Source organism: Giraffa tippelskirchi, chromosome 8 (genome assembly GCF_054371585.1).
Source record: "Giraffa tippelskirchi isolate mGirTip1 chromosome 8, T2T-mGirTip1v1.2.pri, whole genome shotgun sequence".
NCBI lineage: Eukaryota > Metazoa > Chordata > Mammalia > Artiodactyla > Giraffidae > Giraffa > Giraffa tippelskirchi.
Genome location: NC_137282.1, coordinates 120,187,141 through 120,206,116, shown reverse-complemented (window position 1 = coordinate 120,206,116; position 18,976 = coordinate 120,187,141). Strand labels below are relative to the sequence as shown.

The window sequence follows — 18,976 nt, the reverse complement described above, 5'->3', positions numbered from 1 at the left end:
GCACCCATGACAGGGGAAAGGGGCTGGAAGTGACAGTGTTCCCCAAACAAGACTTTCAGTGAATTCTCTTTATAGTTCTTACTCATGGTGTCCTGGGCCCTGTATGTCTCCTTTTCACTTACTGCCGAGAATGTCTTGTGAGTAGAGATGTGGAGATGTGTAGAAGAAGGGATTTAGGGCCCCTTTATGCAGTCTTTCAACCTCTCTTTGTTACATGGAACCTTATCTCCATCATCTGTTACAGTCTGGTGTCAGTTCTGAGTCCCTCCTGGGTTTTCTGGGGCAAGCTAGTTTGCTTCCTCTATCCTGTGAAATCAGTTACCACTCTTTAATTTCTCACAAAGGTGTTTCAAATGGCTCATGGAGATGATACCAGATAATACACTGTTAGTTTATATGGATCAAGTGAAGTTATGTGTGTAAGATGCATAACACAGTACCTGGCATGGAGTAGTCATCATATAGTCCCAACACAATGGTGACAAAAGAAAGTCTCCTCTGTTGCTGTCTTTATGGACTTACTTTTCAAATATTCATTTTAGAAAAAAAGTGGGAGAGAAATGAAATTAATTCATGCTTTAATTCTACCATTTTAATGTCCTAATTACTAGAGATTATAATACCTGATAATTACAACTAAAAATTATTTTTTAACAATGTTTTGACAATCTTCATAAGTTTATTAGCCCAGATAAGTTTTATGATCGGTCTTGCCTAATCCCACTTCCCTTTAAATATGTTTAAAATATTGATTAAAATTGTCACTGTTGTTTCGTCACTGAGTTGTGTCCTACTCTTTGTGACCCCATGGACTGTCGCACACCAGGTTCCTCTGTATGTACTCCACTATCTCCCGGAGTTTGTTCAAATTCATGTCCATTGAGTCAGCGATGCTATCTAACCATTTTATCCTCTGCACTCCCTTCCCCTTTGACTTCAGTCTTTCCTAGCATAAGGGTCTTTTCCAGTGAGTCAGCACTTTGCATCAGGTAGCCAAAGTACTGGAGCTTCAGCATCAGTCCTTCCAATGAATATACAGGGTTGAATTCCTTTAGGATTGGCTGGTTTGACCTCCTTGCTATCCAAGGGACCCTCAAGAGTCTTCTCCAGTACCACAATTTGAAAGCCATCAATTCTTCAGTGCTCTGCCTTTTTTATTTTCCAGCTCTCACATCCATACATGACTACTGGAAAAACCATAGATTGGACTGTACAGACCTTGGTTGGCAAAGCGATGTCTCTGCTTTTTAATATGCTGTCTAAGTTTGTCCTAGCTTTCCTTCCAAGGAGCAAGCATCTTTTAATATCAGGGCTGCAGTCACTGTCTGTAGAAATTTTGGAGCCCAAGAAAATAAAATGTCAGTGCTTCTACTTTTCCTCCTTCTATATGCCATGAAGTGATGGGACCAGATGCCATGATCTTAGTTTTTAAATGCTGAGTTTCAGGCTAGCTTTTTCCCTCTCCTCTTTCACCCTTATCAAGAGGCTCTTTAGTTTCTCTTCACCTTCTGCCATTAGAGTACTATCATCGGCCTATCTGAGATAGTTGATATTTCTCCCAGCAGTCTTGATTCCAGCTTGTGATTCATCTGTCCTGGCATTTCCCATGATGTACTCTGCATAGAAGTTAAATAAACAGGGTGACAATATACAGCCTTGTCATACCCCTTTCCCAATTTTGAACCAGTTCATTGATCCATGTCCATTTCTAACTATTGCTTCTTGACCAGCATACAAGTTTCTCAGGAGACAGGGAAGGTGTCTGGTATTCCCATCTCTTTAAGAATTTTCTACAGTTTGTTGTTATCCACAGAGTCAGAGGCTTTATTGTAGTCAAGGAAGCGGAAGTAGATGTTTTTTCTGGAATTTGCCTGCTTTCTCTGTGATCCAGTGAATGTTGGGAATTTGATCTCTGTTTACTCTGCCTCTTTGAAATGCAGCTTGTACATCTGAAAGTTCTCGGTTCACATACTGCTGAAGCCTAGCTTGAAGGATTTTGAGCACTACCTTGCTAGCATGTGAAATGAGCACAATTGTACAATTGTTTGAACATTCTTTGGTATTACCCTTCTTTGGGATTAGAATGAAAACTGACCTTTTTCAGTCCTGTGGCCGCTGTTGAACTTTATAAATATGCTGACATATTGATAATCTTTTAAGATTTGTAACGGCTTAGCCGAAATCCATCACTTCCACTAGCTTTGTTCATAGTAATGCTTCCTACGGCCCACTTGACTTCACACTCCAGGATGTCTGGCTCTTGGTGAGTCACCACACCATTGTGGTTATCTGGGTTATTAAGACCTTTTTTGTACAGTTCTTCTGTGTATTCTTGTCACCTCTTCTTATTCTTTTCTACTTCTGTTAGGTCCTTGCCATTTATATCCTTTATCATGCCCATCTTTGCATGAAATGTTCACTTGATAGCTCCAATTTTCTTGAAGAGATCTCTAGTCCTACCCATGCTATTGTTTTCCTCTATTTTTTTGCATTGTGCATTTAAGAAGACCTTCTTATCTCTCCTTGCTATTCTCTGAAACTCTGCATTCAATTGGGTATATCTTTCCCTTTCTCCCTTCCCTTTCACTTTTCTTCTTTCTTTGGCTATTGGTAAAACCTCCTGAGACAACCACTTTGCCTTCTTGCATTTCTTTTTCTGTGAGATGGTTTTGGTCACTGCCTCCTATACAGTGTTATGAACCTCTGTCCATCCTTCTTCAGGCACTTTGTCTACCAGATCTGATCCTTTGAGTCTATTCATCACTTCTACTGTAAGGTGGCTCAGATGGTAAAGAATTTGCCTGCAATGCAGGAGACCTGGGTTCGATCCCTGGGTCAGGAAGAGCCCCTGGAGAAGGGAATGGCAACCCACTCCAATATTCTTGCCTGGAGAATTCCATGGACAGGGGAGCCTGGTGAACTATGGTCCATGGGGATGCAAAGAGTTGGACATGACTGAGCAACTAACACAACACAACTGTATAATTATAACGTATTTGATTTAGGTCATAGCTGCATGGCCTAGTGATTTTCCTTACTTTATGCAACTGAAGCCTGAATTTTGCAGCAAGGAGTTCATGATCTGAGCCACAGTCAGCTCCCAGTCTTGTTTTTACTGACTGTATACAGCTTCTCCATCTTTTACTGCAAAGAACATAATCAGTCTGATTTCAGTATTGACTATTTGGTGATGTCCATGTATAAAGTCATCTCTTGTGTTGTTGGAAAAGGGTGTTTGCTGTGACCAGTGTGTTCTCTTGACAAAACTCTGTTAGCCTTTGCCCTGCTTCATTCTGTACTCCAAGGCCAAACTTACCTGTTACTCCAGGAATCTCTTGACTTCCTACTTTTGCATTCCAATACCCTGTGATGAAAAGGACATAGTTTTTTTGGTGTTAGTTCTAGAAGGTGTTGTAACTCTTCATAGACCTGGTCACACAAGTATTGTACATGTGCTATAAGCAATACACTTAAAACAAGTGGTGATATATGTCATGAATAGTTATTTTCTGTGACAACATCACCAGAGAATTTTTTTTTCATCCTGAACATTGGAGTAAAAAGTATGGTTAGAAGAAAATAATTTTCCATTTTTATCGAAAGACAAACATTTGGTAAACAGTGCACTTGAATAGTTGAATGGTTCTTACAGGCTTGCCTCCCTGGTGGCTCAGGTGGTAAAGAATCCTCCTGAAATGGGTGAGACCCAGGTTTAGTCCCTGGGTCAGGAAAGTCCCCTGGAGAAAGGAATGGCTATCCACTCCAGTATCCCTGCATGAAGAATTCCATGGACAGAGGAACCTAGCGGGCTATGGTCCATGGGTTCACAAAGAGTCAGATACTACTGAGTGAATATTTGAGTTTTCAGTTTCTTACAGGCCTGGTCCAGATATTGATAGCTTACAGTGAACAGTGTTGGATTTGTGATCTCTGAAGAAGATTTCACTTTGGGACCAGGGATCAGGCTTGATCATTCAAGAACGTTTGTGTAGCAGAGTTTTATTAAAGTATGAAAAAGGGACAGAGAAAGATGACATAGACATCAGAAGGGGGGCGGGGAGTGCCCCACTCGCTAGTCATTAGCAAGGGAATGATGTATTTTTAATTAGTTATTACAATAAATCATAAGAATCTCTCAAGTTTGTGAAAATTTTACCAGACCCACTCCAACAATTTACATTTTAGGATAACAGGATTAGAACTTAACAACAGAAAGATCATACAAGACCCATGTTTCTGACAAAATGTGGTCCACTGGAGAAAGCAATGGCAAACCACTTCAGCATTCTTGCCTTGAGAACCCCATGAACAGTATCAAAAGGGAAAAAGATAAGACACTGAAAGATGAATCCCCCAGGTCGGTAGGTGCCCAATAGGCTACTGTAGATCAGTGGAGAAATAACTCCAGAAAGAATGAAGAGAGGGAGCCAAATCAAAAACAACACCCAGTTGTGGACGTGACGAGTGATGGAAGTAAAGTCTGATGCTGTAAAGAGCAATATTGCATAGGAACCTGAGATGTGAGGTCCATGAATCAAGGCAAATTTGAAGTGGTCAAACAGGAGATAACAGGAGTGAAAATCGACATTTTAGGAATCAGCAAACTAAAATGGACTGGAATGGGTGAATTTAACTCAAATGGCCATTATATCTACTACTGTGGGCAAGAATCCCTTAGAAGAAATGGAGTAGCCATATAGTCAACAAAAGAGTCTGAAATGTAGTACTTGGATGCAATCTCAAAAATGACAGAATGATCTCTGTTTGTTTGCAAGGCAAACCATTCAACATCACATTAATCCAAGTCTATGCCCCAACCAGTAATGCTGAAGAAGCTGAGGTTCAATGGTTCTGTGAAGATGTACAAGACCCTCTATAACTAACACCCAAAAAAGATGTGCTTTTCATTATAGGGGACGGGAATGCAAAAGTAGGAAATCAAGAAATACCTGGAGTAACAGGCAAATTTGGCCTTGGAGTACAGCATGAAGCAGGGCAAAGGCTGACAGAGTTTTTCCAAGAGAATGCACTGGGCATAGCAAACACCCTCTTCCAGCAACATAAGAGAAGACTCTAAACATGGACATCATCAGATGGTCAATACCGAAATCAGATTGATTATATTCTTTGCACCCAAAGATGGAGAAGCTCTATACAGTCAGCAAAAACGAGACTGGCAGCTGACTGTGGCTCAGATCATGAACTCCTTACTGCAAAATTCAGGCTTAAATTGAAGGAAGTAGGGAAAACCACTAGACCATTCAGATATGACCTAGATCAAAGCCCTTATGACTATACAGTGGAAGTGACATATAGATTCAAAGGATTAGATCTGATAGAGTGCATGAAGAACTATGGACAGAGGTTCATGACATTGTGCAGGAGGCAGTGATCAAGACCATCCCCAAGGAAAAGAAATGCAAAAAGGCAAAATTATTGTCTGAGGAGGCCTTACAAATAACTGAGAAAAGAAGAGAAGTGAAAGGCAAAGTAGAAAAGGAAAGACATACCCATTTGAATGCAGAGTTCCAAAGAATAGCAAGGAGAGATAAGAAAGCCTTCCTCAGTGATCAGTGCAAAGGAATAGAGGAAAGTAATAGAATGGGAAAGACGAGATCTCGTCAAGAAAATTAGAGATACCAAGGGAACATTTCATGCAAAGATGGGCACAATAAAGGACAGAAATAGTATGGGCCTTACAGAAGTAGAAGATACTAAGAAGCAGTGGCAAGAATACACAGAAGAACCATACAAAAAACATCTTCACGACCTAGATAATCATGATGGTGTGATCACTCACCTAGAGCCAGACATCCTGGAATGCAAAGTCAAGTGGGCCTTAGGAATCATCACTGTGAACAAAGCTAGTGGAGGTGATGGATTCCAGTTGAACTATTTCAAATCCTAAAAGATGATCCTGTTAAAGTGCTACACTCAATATGCCAGCAAATTTGGAAAACTCAGAAGTGGCCACAGGACTGGAAAAGGTTAGTTTTCATTCCAATCCCAAAGAAAGGCAATGCCAAAGAATGCTCAAATCTACCGTCCAATTGTACTCATCTCACACGCTAGCAAAGTAATGCTCAAAATTCTCCAAGCCAGGCTTCAACAATATGTGAACCATGACCTTCCAGATGTTCAATCTGGATTTAGAAAAGGCAGAGGAACCAGAGATCAAATTGCCAACATCCGCTGGATCTTCGAAAAAGCAAGAGAGTTCCAGAAAGACATGTATTTCTGCTTTATTGACTATGCCAAAGGCTTTGACTGTGTGGATCACAACAAACTGTGGAAAATTCTGAAAGAGATGGGAATACCAGACCAACTGACTTGCCTCTTGAGAAATCTGTATGCAGGTCAAGAAGCAACAGTTAGAACCAGACATGGAACAACAGACTGATTCCAAATAGGGAAAGGAGTTCATCAAGGCTGTATACTGTCACCCTGTTTATTTACCTTATATGCAGAGTACATCATGAGAAATGCTGGGCTGGATGAAGCACAAGCTGAAATCAAGATTGCCAGGAGAAATATCAATAACCTCAGATACACAGATGACACCACCCTTATGGCAGAAAGCGAAAAAGAACTAAAGAGCCTCTTGATGAAAGAGGAGAGTGAAAAAGTTGGCTTAAAACTCAACATTCAGAAAACTAACATCATGACATCTGGTCCCATCACTTTATGGCAAATAGATGGGGAAACAATGGAAACAGTGACAGACTTTACTTTTTTGGGCTCCAAAATCACTGCAGATGGTGACTGCCTCCATTAAATTAAAAGACATTTGCTTCTTGGAAGAAAAGCTATGACCAACCTAGGCAGTTTACTGAAAAGAGACATTACCAACAGAGGTCTGTCTAGTCAAAGCTATGGTTTTTCCAGTAGTCATGTATGGATGTGACAGTTGAACTATAAAGAAAGCTGAGATAGAAGAACTGATGCTTTTGAACTGTAGTTCTGGAGAAAACTCTTGAGAGTCCCTTGGACAGCAAGGAGATCCAACCAGTCCATCCTAAGGGAAATCAGTCCTGAATATTCATTGGAAGGACTGATGCTAAAGTTGAAACTCCAGTACTTTGGCCACCTGATGCAAAGAACTGACTCATTTGAAAGGACCCTGATGCTGGGAAGGATTGGGGGCAGGAGGAGAAGGGGACGACAGAGGATGAGATGGTTGGATGGCATCACCGACTCAATGGACATGAGTTTGAGTAAACTCCGGGAGATGGTGATAGACAGGAAGGCCTGGCATGCTGCAGTCCATCAGGTTGCAAAGAGTCGGACATGACTGATCGATTGAAATGAACTGAACTTAACCAGACCCACTCCGATAATATACATTCTAAGATACCAGGATTAGTCAGAAGGTTTTCAGGAAGGAGAAACTGTTCTCAAGCAGGATATGTTGTTATATAATCCCTAATACAGAGTTTAAACTGAGTTGTTTGTTGGGTAGTCATCAGTTCCAGGCTTAAAGAAAAAAACCGTTTCATGTGACTAAGACTAAGGAATGTAGAGAGAAAAAAATATTGTCCTTTCCTCCTCCTTGAGAATTCCAGACCCCTATTTTCTCGAGAACCCCAGACCCCTCTCTCCTTGGGGACCCCTGGACTTCTTATCACGCTGCCTAGGAATTGACTCTCTCAATATTTGACAGTTGTATTCCATTGTTGTCTAGACAGTCCAGTGCAGAGTCCCTTCTTGAATGGGAAATGTGAATTCAAGAGTCAGTTCCCTTTAGTTTTGTTGCCCGTGTGCTAGTTAAGGGTACCTGATAGGGGTTCTTTTATCTAGTTTGGAGACAGTCCTTTAAATGTCGTCTTTTTCAGTGTTATAATTTCTTAGTTGTAGGTCACAGGGCATCTGATCTTTATGCAAATATAGATTATTATGATGACATTTAGAAAAGCTTAGAATTTTATTCTGCTAATTCAAGTAAGCTTTATAATAATTTAACAGAGCACCAAGGAACCATCTTGGACATAGATAATAAATGCTAAGCCTCAGTAAATAGAAAACTTTAATATCCACGAAGGTATACTATTGAGACATAATTTTCCTCTCTAGATCATTCTCCTTTCTATTGAAGTGAAGTCGCTCAGTCGTGTCCGACTCTTTGTGACCTCATGGACTGTAGCCTGCCAGGCTTCTCTGTCCATGGAAACTTCCAGGCAAGAATACTGAAGTGAGTTGCCATTTCCTTCTCCTTTCTGTAAAATCCAGCCAAATTATTGCTGATTTGTTCAAAATAAGTCTGGTTTCAATAAACATGGCCTGATTATTCATATAAATATAATTGCTCACATAGGCTCTTTTAAGTTGGCTGCTACCCTGGAGCTTTTCATTCGGAATTTCAGAGTAAACTTTTAAAAGGCCTCTCAAAGCCAATAAAGCCATGCCTATGGCTTGCCTTCAGATTTTGCCTGTGATATCTCTTTTTTAGATATCCAGAATATGTGGACTCTTGCATATGTCAAGAGACAATCCATTTCATTAGGTTCATAAGTTTGCTCAGAACTCAAGAGTCTCCAATTACTGGAGGAACCAGATAGAAGAGAAAAATATTTTAATTTTACCCAAAAGTGTTACATTACCAAATTGTTGTAAATCATAAGTAGCTTGTAAGAAAAGGGCTTTTCTATATCTGAAAAACAAACATTAGAAGCCAGGAATTATATTTAACTGTCCATTTAATCCCATATAATTAATCTTCGTTCCATCTGAGTCCAGTTTTTTTCCTATTAGTGTTGTCAACCTTGTCTCATGATTGAGGATGATAGTGGCAGTGGTAATTTCAAGAGGTTTGTGAGGTTTTTGTTAAGGTTTGTATGATTTGTCCACTGAAGTGGTTGTCTTGATCACTGGATTGTAGAAACTATATTCCAGGTGGGAAACATATCTTCTAACCTTTTCCTTTTCATTGTGAAGGCATCAGCCCTGTAGCCAGGGAAGTCTTTAATCCATCAAATAGAAACTGAGATTTACTAGGGAGCCAGGAAAAGCTAAGCCACCATCTTGGATTTCTCAGAGCCTTGATTTTTTAATTTGTAGCTACTGTCTATTCATTTAAAATTCACTGATTTAGGAGTAGACTATTGTCATGTTTTAAGGACATCAGCATGGCAAAAGTCTGACCATCAGGGGTTAATTTTTTGTAGAAGTAGAATGAACTGTATTTATATGTGGCATAATAATCATAGATCATTGTGAAATAGTACTCATTTACTTTATCAAAGTAACAATATATTTTTTAAAAATATAGACCATTTAAAGGCAAAGAAATTTACATAGTCTTTTATCAAAAGTTTCATTCCAGGTAAGTTTTGTATTCTTAACAGACAAAACCACATTCCAATCTGGTACCAGCTTACTGTTAATAACAAAATTTGTTTATCTAGTTAATTTTAATTTGAGCTTAGAAAGTCCTTTCTATAAATCTTGAAGAGGTAGTATTTTTCTAAGGCTTCAGAGTGAAACAATAGCTATCAATAATGGCTGACTTTATTTTTCTGGGCTCCAGAATCACTGCAGATGGTGATTGCAGTCATGAAATTAAAAGACGCTTGATTGCAGCCATGAAATTAAAAGACGCTTACTCCTTGGAAGGATGGTTATGGCCAACCTAGATAGCATATTTAAAAGCGGAGATATTACTTTGCCAACAAAAGTCCATCTAGTCAAGGCTATGGTTTTTCCAGTGGTCATGTATGGATGTGAGAGTTGGACGGTGAAGAAAGCTGAGCGCCGAAGAATTGATGCTTTTGAACAGTGGCATTGGAGAAGACTCTTGAGAGTCCCTTGGACTGCAAGGAGATCCAATCAATCCATCCTAAAAGAGATCAATCCTGAGTGTTCATTGGAAGGACTGATGTTGAAGCTGAAACTCCAATACTTTTGCCACCTCATGCGAAGAGTTGACTCATTGGAAAAGACCCTAATGCTGGGTAGGACTGGGGCCAGGAGGAGAAGGGGGTGACAGAGGATGAGATGATTGGATGGCATCACCAACTCGATGGACATGGGTTTGGGTAGACTCCGGGAGTTGGTGATGGACAGAGAGGCCTGGCGTGCTGCAATTCATGGGGTTGCAAAGAGTCGGACACGGCTGAGCAACTGAACTGAACTGAACTGAACTCCTTAGAAGGAAAGTTATGACCAACCTAGACAGCATATTAAAAAGCAGAGACATTACTTTGCCAGCAAAGGTGTGTCTAGTCAAGGCTATGGTTTTTCCAGTGGTCATGTATGGATGTGTGTGTTGGACTATGAAGAAAGCTGAGCGCCGAAGAATTGATGCTTTTGAACTGTGGTGTTGGAGAATACTCTTAAGAGCCCCTTGGACTACAAGGAGATCCGACCAATCCATCCTAAAGGAGATCAGTCCTGGGTGTTCATTGGAAGGACTGATGTTGAAGCTGAAACTCCAATACTTTGGCCACCTGATGCGAAGAGCTGACTCATTGGAAAAGACTCTGATGCTTGGAAAGATTGAGGGCAGGAGGAGAAGGGGACGACAGAAGATGAGATGGTTGGATGGCATCACCGACTCAATGGACATGGGTTTGGGTGGACTCCGAGAGTTGGTGATGGACAGGGAGGCCTGGAGTGCTGCGGTTCATGGGGTCGCAAAGAGTCGGACATGACTGAGCAACTGAACTGAATGACAAAAAGGCTCAAGAAGACATACATAAAATCTTACTACAATGCAGTTGACAAAGTAACTTGGTTACTGCTATGACATGTAATACTTTAAGATAGTAGCTAGAATTATGACTAATAACATTTTACCAGGGCATACCAGATCTTTATAAATTCTATACAATTTCTAGATTATCTGTATTGGCAACATTTACCATACTGTATAACCTGAGAAGATTTATTGCTTATTTGACACTACTTCTCATCACTTCTCCAGGGGATCTTCCTGACCCAGGAGTCGAACCAGGGTCTCCTGCATTGCAGGCGGATTCTTTACCAACTGAGCTATCAGGGAAGCCTTTTAACATATCAAATGAACCTAATTAGTTTAATATCTTTCTCTGGGAGGGCTTGGGCCTTACCAGGTGCTGCTAGCAGTAAAGAATCTGCCTGCCAGTTCTGCCAACGCAGGAGACGCAAGAGACACGAGTTCAATCCCTGGGTCACAGATCTCCTGGAGTAGTAAGTGGCAACCCACTGTAATATTCTTGCTGGGAAAATTCCATGGATAGAGGAAATTGGTGGGCTACAGTTCATGGGGCCGCAAAGGGTCAGACACGACTGAGCGACTGAGCACATTGGGATGCCACTGAAGCATCCCAAAGTTAGCTAGAGGTCAAAAGAACTTTCTTAGAATTTGGTCTTAGGACGTTTCATCAAAAAATAATCAGCGTTTAGAACATTTAGTGAGACAGGATCACAGGTCACTGTGAAACTGTAGTTACTCATTCAGCCAAAGTAACAATGAAAGATTTCAAAGGTATATATAGAACAGATCACTTAAGAGGTAAAGAAACATACAGTCTGTTATCAAAGGTGGTTCAATATCTCAAGGAAACTTGTACAAAATACTTTTCTTGGGGTCCACTTTCCACAAAACTTTTTATCACTCTCTGTATCCCTTTTTTTATTTGTCCATTCAGAAACAGCCACCTGTAAGTCAGATTTATTTCCTTTTCCCTTAAAATGTAATTCTGTTCCTCGTACCTTCTTTTGCAGCCATCTCCTGCTTCCATGGGCTTCCCTGATGGCTCAGTTGGTAAAGAATCTGCCTGCAATGCGGGAGACCTGGGTTCAGTTCCTGGGTCGGGAAGATCCCCTGGAGAAGGGAAAGGCTACCCACTCCAGTATTCTGGCCTGGAGAATTCCATGGACTGTGTAGTCCATGGAGTCTCAGAGTTGAACATGACTGAGCAACTTTCACTTTACTTCCTGTTTCCTTTACATATTGAAATATTTCCCTTATCATTTTGGTAGCTTTACTTATGAGTTGTCATTTTTAACACTTAAAAAAACCCTTACTCTATAGTGAGAAACAAGAAGAAAGCAATTGTGAACTGTTTGTCATATTGGCATTCTCTGATTAGCAAACTTAAGAACATATTCTGTAACCTCTAAAATGTGTATTTTCCAAAAGTGTAATTTCTTTTCTCAAAGTGACACAAGACATGTTTAATAAATGCAAGCATCCTTACTTTCCCTCTTTCAAGAAGGCACAAATAGATCAATTTAGGTTTGTTTCATTTGTAAGCACTTACTTTTCTTTAAGCCAATTAAAGGCAATGGCACCCCACTCCAGTACTCTTGCCTGGAAAATTCCATGGATGGAGGAGCCTGGTAGGCTACAGTCCATGGGGTCGCTAAGAGTCGGACACAACAGAGTGACTTCACTTTCACTTTTCCCTTTCATGCACTGGAGAAGGAAATGGCAACCCACTCCAGTATGCTTGCCTGGAGAATCCCAGGGACGGCAGAGGCTGGTGGGCTGCTGTCTATGGGGTCTCACAGAGTTGGACACAACTGAAGCGACTTAGCAGCAGCAGCTAGCAATATTATCCAAAGACAAAGAAACATAGATACATATATACAGACAAACAGAGATCTCATTTCATTTTTTTATGTTTTGTGTATCAGGCATTGCAATTAAACTTATTAGTTTATGAATAACAGAAGAGTCAAATTTGCGCATTTGATTTAAAATCTTTTTCTCCCCCTTCCTTTTTTTCCCCTTGGCTTGAAGTTCGACTAAGTATCCCAAGGCTGAAGTCCCAGGAAAATTGGGCTGTGTTTGTGCTTCAAGGACATGATAGGAGTTAACTTCAAGTTTTCTTCTGAGAATATTTTTGTTCTCTGAGAGTCAGTGTTCTGAAAAAAGTATTTTATCAAGCTAACTTTCTCTAACTGCACATGCAAAAAGAACAAGGTTTGGAATTTCAAAACTATTTCATCTCAACTAATTTTTCCCAGAGCCTAAAGAATACTGTGACCACATGATGTTAAATTATTTTTTTCCTTATTTATAAGTTTATAATTATTGGTTGACCAGTCTGCAAAAATTTTCTAGGGGTCAGATGAAATTCAAGAAGAAGCACTTCCCATGTTGAGTCAAATTATTAATATATACTCACTGACAAAACCAAAGGAAACCAAATCCTTGCCAGCCAAACAGAAGCCACGAAGGAAAAAAAAAAAAACAAATAGCCCAAGGCTCAAATTGGCTTTCAAGTCCCCCTAAGCCTGTGGCCTTAGTCCAAGTGGTGCCTTACAAACAGGATCAAAAAAATCCTCCAAAGGGAACATAAGGTTCGCCAAACAGACAAGGTCAAGTGGCCTCAGAGTGTATGCCGGCGGACTTACCAAAGTGCTGGCAGAGGTGTCATGACATCCAAAACTCTACCTTTCTCCTTCCTCAAAATAGTTTCTCAGCAGGAAGTCAGGACTGTTGTGGGCAGGAGAGGGGGATGTCCTCAAGGCAAAAGTGATTTTGGCAGCTGCTAGGGAAGCCTCTCTCCTATCTTCCATCCCTGCCCCATACACCAACTACCAAAACAACAGCAGTCTGGATATGACTGGGATATGGCCCTATGGTGGGCGAATGCCTGGCCATTTGGCCTCCAGAGGAGTCTCCCAACCACCCTCTGTCCCTCCCCACCCCCCCGACCCCCGCCAGAAGGCTGGCTTGGAGAAAAACTCAGCCCAATCAAGTCTAACGGCCCCACAGGGCCACTTGCCCACTAGTCAATCCCAGACGAGCCCCACAATTCTGTTGCCAGAGCTCAGCCTCTGTTCACTGGTACCAAAGAGAAACATAGAGAGTTTTGGGTGCAGTAGAAAAGGGTAGCTTTTATTGCTTTGCCAGGCAAAAGGGGCCACAGTGAGCTAAGGCCCTCAAGACTGTGTTGAGCCACCCTCCCCCCACCCCACTCCACCCCAGGAGAGGTAGTGAGTTTCACAGTGTTTAAGGAGAAGGGAGTGATCAGCTCAAGGACAATTGTTGGATTGGTTGGCACCAAGGTGAAGTTTCAAGCATCTCCAATTTTGTTTCAACCAGTTTAGGATCTATGTTCTTGTGGTCAGCAATTTTTATCTTGCGGGGGGGCGGTCTGCTTCCTGTAAGAACAATCTAGGAATATGTGTCAGGTCTTTATATCCTTCAGGGAACTGGGAGTTCCGTAATTGTGCTATGTGGCAGAATTATAGTCTAAATTGTTACCAGTTCCTTAGCCCAACAGCTATTCTTTGTTTCTACATCTTCACATTTCCCAATCACTAACTCTGAGTCAGAATTTTGCTTCAAAAGACAAGGACACAAGGGATTGTACAGTTTCAAGGGTAGGGGTGAGTCCAGAGGTCAGGCTGCAGGGGTGGCTTAGGTGGTTTGCCCACCCAAGTGGTGCTGTGTGCAGAGGGCATGTACAGTACCCTGCTTTTGCTCTGGGCTCTTCAGAAGGAACAGTTGAATTTCTTGGTCTCTTTTGTTCAGAATTTGCCCTACTTGTGCTTGTATGCAGTTATTTTTAGTTCCATATAGTTTCTCTGTATTCTGTTGCTGGAAGAGAAGCATGTCCAGCTGCAAGCACTGCAGCACTGCAACAAAGCGTTCCAGCCTGTCCCATTCTTATGTTGGTAAATGGGAAACTGTTAGTGGCTCAGTTCCGTCTGTCAGACTCTTTGTGACCTCATGGACTTAGCCAGCTAGGTCTGTCTTCTAAATCTTCTATCCATGGAATTCTCCAAACATGAATACTGGAGTGGGTAGCCATTCCCTTCTCCAGGGGATCTTCAGAACCCAGGGATGGAACCCAGGTCTGCATTGCAGGCAGGTTCTTTACCTTCTGAGCCAAGTACAAGCCAAAATTTAACCATTCCATACCCAATCATTAGACATTTAGATGTTTTCTGATTTCTACTATTACAAATTTGTGGTAAATTTTGCATGGCAATTTTCCTACAGATTAAATTATGTCCTCAGGATAAATCCTTGGAATGAAAAGCACTGAAGAGTTATGATCATACTTGGGCTCTTGTTTTCCAAATTTTACCCATTAACTCCTACCTGCAAATGGTTAAAGTAAATTTTCCACTGAACTCTCCAAAGGACGTTCAGTTCAGTTCAGTTCAGTCGCTCAGTCGTGTCCGACTCTTTGCGACCCCATGAACCGCAGCACGCCAGGCCTCCCTGTCCATCACCAACTCCCGGAGTTTACCCAAACCCGTGTCCATCGAGTTGGTGATGCCATCCAGCCATCTCATCCTCTGTCGTCCCCTTCTCCTTCTGCCCCCAATCCTTCCCAGCATTAGGGTCTTTTCCAATGAGTCAACTCTTCGCATGAGGTGGCCAAGGTATTAGAGTTTCAGTTTCAATATCAGTCCTTCCAGTGAACACCCAGAACTGATCTCCTTTAGGATGGACTGGTTGGATCTCCTTGCAGTCCAAGGGACTCTCAAGAGTCTTCTCCAATGCCACAGTTTAAAAGCATCAATTCTTTGGCGCTCAGCTTTCTTAACCGTCCAACTCTCACATCCATACATGACCACTGGAAAAACCATAGCCTTGACTAGACGGACTTTTGTTGGCAAAGTAATGTCTCTGCTTTTAAATATGCTATCTAGGTTGGCCATAACCATCCTTCCAAGGAGTGTCTTTTAATTTCATGGCTGCAATCACCATCAGCAGTGATTTTGGAGTCCAAAAAAATAAAGTCTGACACTGTTTCCACTGTTTCCCCATCTATTTGCCATGAAGTGATGGGACCAGATGCCATGATCTTAGTTTTCTGAACATTGAGCTTTAAGCCAACTTTTTCACTCTCCTCTTTCACCTTCATCAAGAGGCTCGTTAGTTCTTCTTCACTTTCTGCCATAAGGGTGGTGTCATCTGCATATCTGAGGTTATTGATATTTCTCCCGGCAATCTTGATTCCAGCTTGTATTTCTTCCAGCCCAGCATTTCTCATGATGGACTCTACATATAAGTTAAATAAGCAGGGTGACAATATACAGCCTTGATGTAGTCCTTTCCCTATTTGGAACCAGTCTGTTGTTCCATGACCAGTTCTAACTGTTGCTTCCTGACCTGCATACAGGTTTCTCAAGAGACAGGTCAGATGGTCTGGTATTCCCATCTCTTGAAGAATTTTCCACAGTTTATTGTGATCCACAGAGTCAAAGGACGTTAGGAGAATTCTAAATATGTTTTGCGTAGACATCAAAAAATTTTAGAAATATTTACTTCGCATACAACTTTTGAGAAACACAACAAGCAGGTCTCTCGTTTTCAATTTGCCTCTACAAATTCTCAAACTTATGAAGTATAAAAGCAACTGAAGTCATAAAGTCATGGTGGAAATGCGGCAAGTACAGAATTAAGCAATAATTACTGCCAGTAATAGGTAATCAGATGTTAGGCATGCATGCGTCTAAGTTTTAAAGGAATTTTCCGACTTAAATTCTTTTAAAAACCTTCGAGTGGGTCTCTTTGGTAAGGCAGTAAGTGAAGAAAATGAGACCACATATCTGAACATAAGTGGAATACTTTATGGTTTTTTGAGTGTGAACACTGGAAAACAGTCAACTATCGTATTTCACTAACATACTACCTGAGAACATCTTGAAAAGTTCGATATAGTATCACTGGTCTAGGGCCCAAAGATACAGTTGGCTGGACCTCGGCTCCTAGACATACTGGGTCAGGACTCCCGAGCCTAGCCAGTTTTCTTCAGGTCAACCTGAGACTTCCTCCTCAGGTGCGTCAATACAGGCTCTGAGTGGCGGCTGACACGGCGAACAGGTGAGCAGGGTAAGGCTGCCTCCGGTTTCTATTCTGATCTTAGTCTTCAGCTAAACAGCCAGATTTCCGACCGGTCGAAGAAAAAAGCACTGATAAGTTAGCGTTCCATTAACCCTCAGCCTTGAAGGTTAAGACTTGTCAGTGAGCTTGGCTTCCACAACCACACAGAACCCACGCCTACGCCCTCCTCGCCATCCTCGTCCCTGCCCTTCCCTGTGAAACAGGACGCAGCCAGTCCACCGCCCGGCGAGCGGCAGTGACGTCAGCCTCAAGGAGCGCAGGAGCCACGCGTTAGGGTCTTTTCCCCGCGCTGTTCCACTGCCTCTTCGGGCGGTTTCGGTGTGGACGGAACTACAGTTCCCAGCAGCCCTTGCGGCGGGGGAGTTGGGCCGAACTATAGTTCCCAGCGGTCCTCGGGGTGGGGGCGGGAAGCCAGGGCGGCGCGAGGGAGGCTGGGCGCTCTGTGCCCAGCGGGCTGCTCTTCCCGGGAAGCGGCGTGCATCCCTTTACGCCCGCGGCGTCGGCGGCTCGGTGGCATAGTCGGCGGCTCAGGGGTCACGCGGGGGCGGGTCACGGCGTCGTGGGGCTAACGGCTGGCCGGGCCGGGGAGGCTGCCGCGGCGACCGCAGGGCGGGTGCCCGCAGGCGCGCGGTCGCGGAAATGGGAGACCCAGGGTCTGAGGTGAGTCGCGGGCTGGGCCTGGCGTGCTGCGGGTTCAGAGGGTGCGGACTGGGCCTGGGGGCCGATGATCCGGAGTCCGGAGCCTAGGGGCCATGGGGTGTGGGCCCGGGGGCAACAATGGCCGCCCGGCCCGGCCCCGGGGCCGCGGCTGGGCCCTGGCGCGGCGCGGGTTCCGAGGCCCGTCGCCCCCGGGGGCAGGCGTCCTTCCTCGGGAGAAGGGGCCGGCGGGGCCTTGCGGTCCCCAACGCCGGTGCTGTTCTCCGGCGGGTCGCGGGGGCTGGGGCTGCGGGCGGTCTGCTCGAGAGCTCTGCCTTTTCATTGCCTTTGGAAAAATCGCCTCCTGCGAGCCGTGGCTGTCTGGATAACCGTGTTTTGGCTTGTTTTATAGATAATAGAATGTGTCCCTCCAGCTGGGCCTGAGGCGTCCGAGTCAACCGTGGAGGAGAACGAAGATGACATCCAGTTTGTGAGTGTAAGTAGCAGCGGTATTTGGGTTTTTTCCGAGTAAGAGATTGTGCGTGACGAGCCGCAATGTGATTTCCCCTCACCTGTTCACTCGTCTAGCAAACATGTATGGATGTTTGATACCGACTGGACACTGCGGAGCAGGGCACAGGAGTGGTATCAAAGTGGACACCGTGGAGCAGGGCACAGGGGTGGGTATCAGACTGGACACCGCGGAGCAGGGCGCAGGAGTGGGTATCAGACTGGACACCGCGGAGCAGGGCGCAGGAGTGGGTATCAGACTGGACACCGTGGAGCAGGGCGCAGGAGTAGAGCGTTTGCCCAGAGAGAGCGCTCAGCCGCCCCTGTAGGCATCGCAGAGACTGTGGCCTGTGTACCTGTTGGAGCCTGGATCACGCTTCCCCCTCTCCTTTGCACATGGAGCTGCTGGTGTGTGCCGGGTTCTGGTCTCCTATGACTGTGTTTGAATTGAGACCAGAGTGACTTCTGAAAGATGGCCTCCAGTTTCGGGAAAAAGGGCCGCTAGTGGTGAGGAAGGAGGTAGAAGAGAGAGAGGAGGGCTGCAGGAGGTCAGCATCAGAGCCTGTGTCTCTGTAGGGTGGGGGCAGACCCCACCTGTAACAGGGTGAAGACCTCACCCTGTTACATCACAGTCCCACAGGCCAGGTTCACAGTGAGGGGCCGCATCACAGGAGCATCCTGTATCTTTCTGTGTTTATCCCCTTCTGACAGAGTTTTCAAGCATTAGTGAGTGGAAGTGTGCAGAATCCTGCTCGCCGCTCCAGACCTATGGAATCAGGATTTGTAGGTGGGGCCCAGGAATCGTCATGTTGGTGCAGGGGTATAGGAACCTCTCAACACAGTTAGTAAAACATTGGTTGCAATAACCGAAGGAGGTGCTATGATATATTTTGGGATAATTTCCACCTCAAACTGTTAAAGTTTTATAAAGATTCTGCTTAAAGTAGTATTTTAGTATCTCCGTTAGCTGGAGAATTGTACTGTAAAGGATTCTTTTTGAATTCTGCAGTTAGTTGACGTTTTGTTATTGAAGATGTA

At 43.4% G+C, this 18,976-nt stretch overlaps 1 protein-coding gene across 9 annotated transcripts in view; it reads left to right on the top strand.

Annotated features, from left to right (window-relative positions):
• The first annotated feature begins 17,197 nt into the window (after positions 1 to 17,197).
• ZNF451 (zinc finger protein 451) overlaps positions 17,198 to 18,976 on the top strand; it is a 95,582-nt gene continuing 93,803 nt past the window's right edge. For 7 of the 9 annotated variants that reach the window (XR_014062017.1, XR_014062018.1, XM_081519734.1 and 4 more), the window contains exons 1-2: positions 17,198 to 17,452; positions 17,841 to 17,924. Coding sequence is in view for 5 of the 9 variants with exons in the window: in XM_081519734.1 (XP_081375860.1) it covers positions 17,432 to 17,452; positions 17,841 to 17,924 (105 nt within the window). In the remaining 4 variants the exon portion in view is untranslated. Of the gene's footprint in view, positions 17,453 to 17,840; positions 17,925 to 18,644; positions 18,726 to 18,976 lie in introns of those variants that run through there. The other 2 variants (XR_014062019.1, XM_081519736.1) reach the window with 1 other exon arrangement.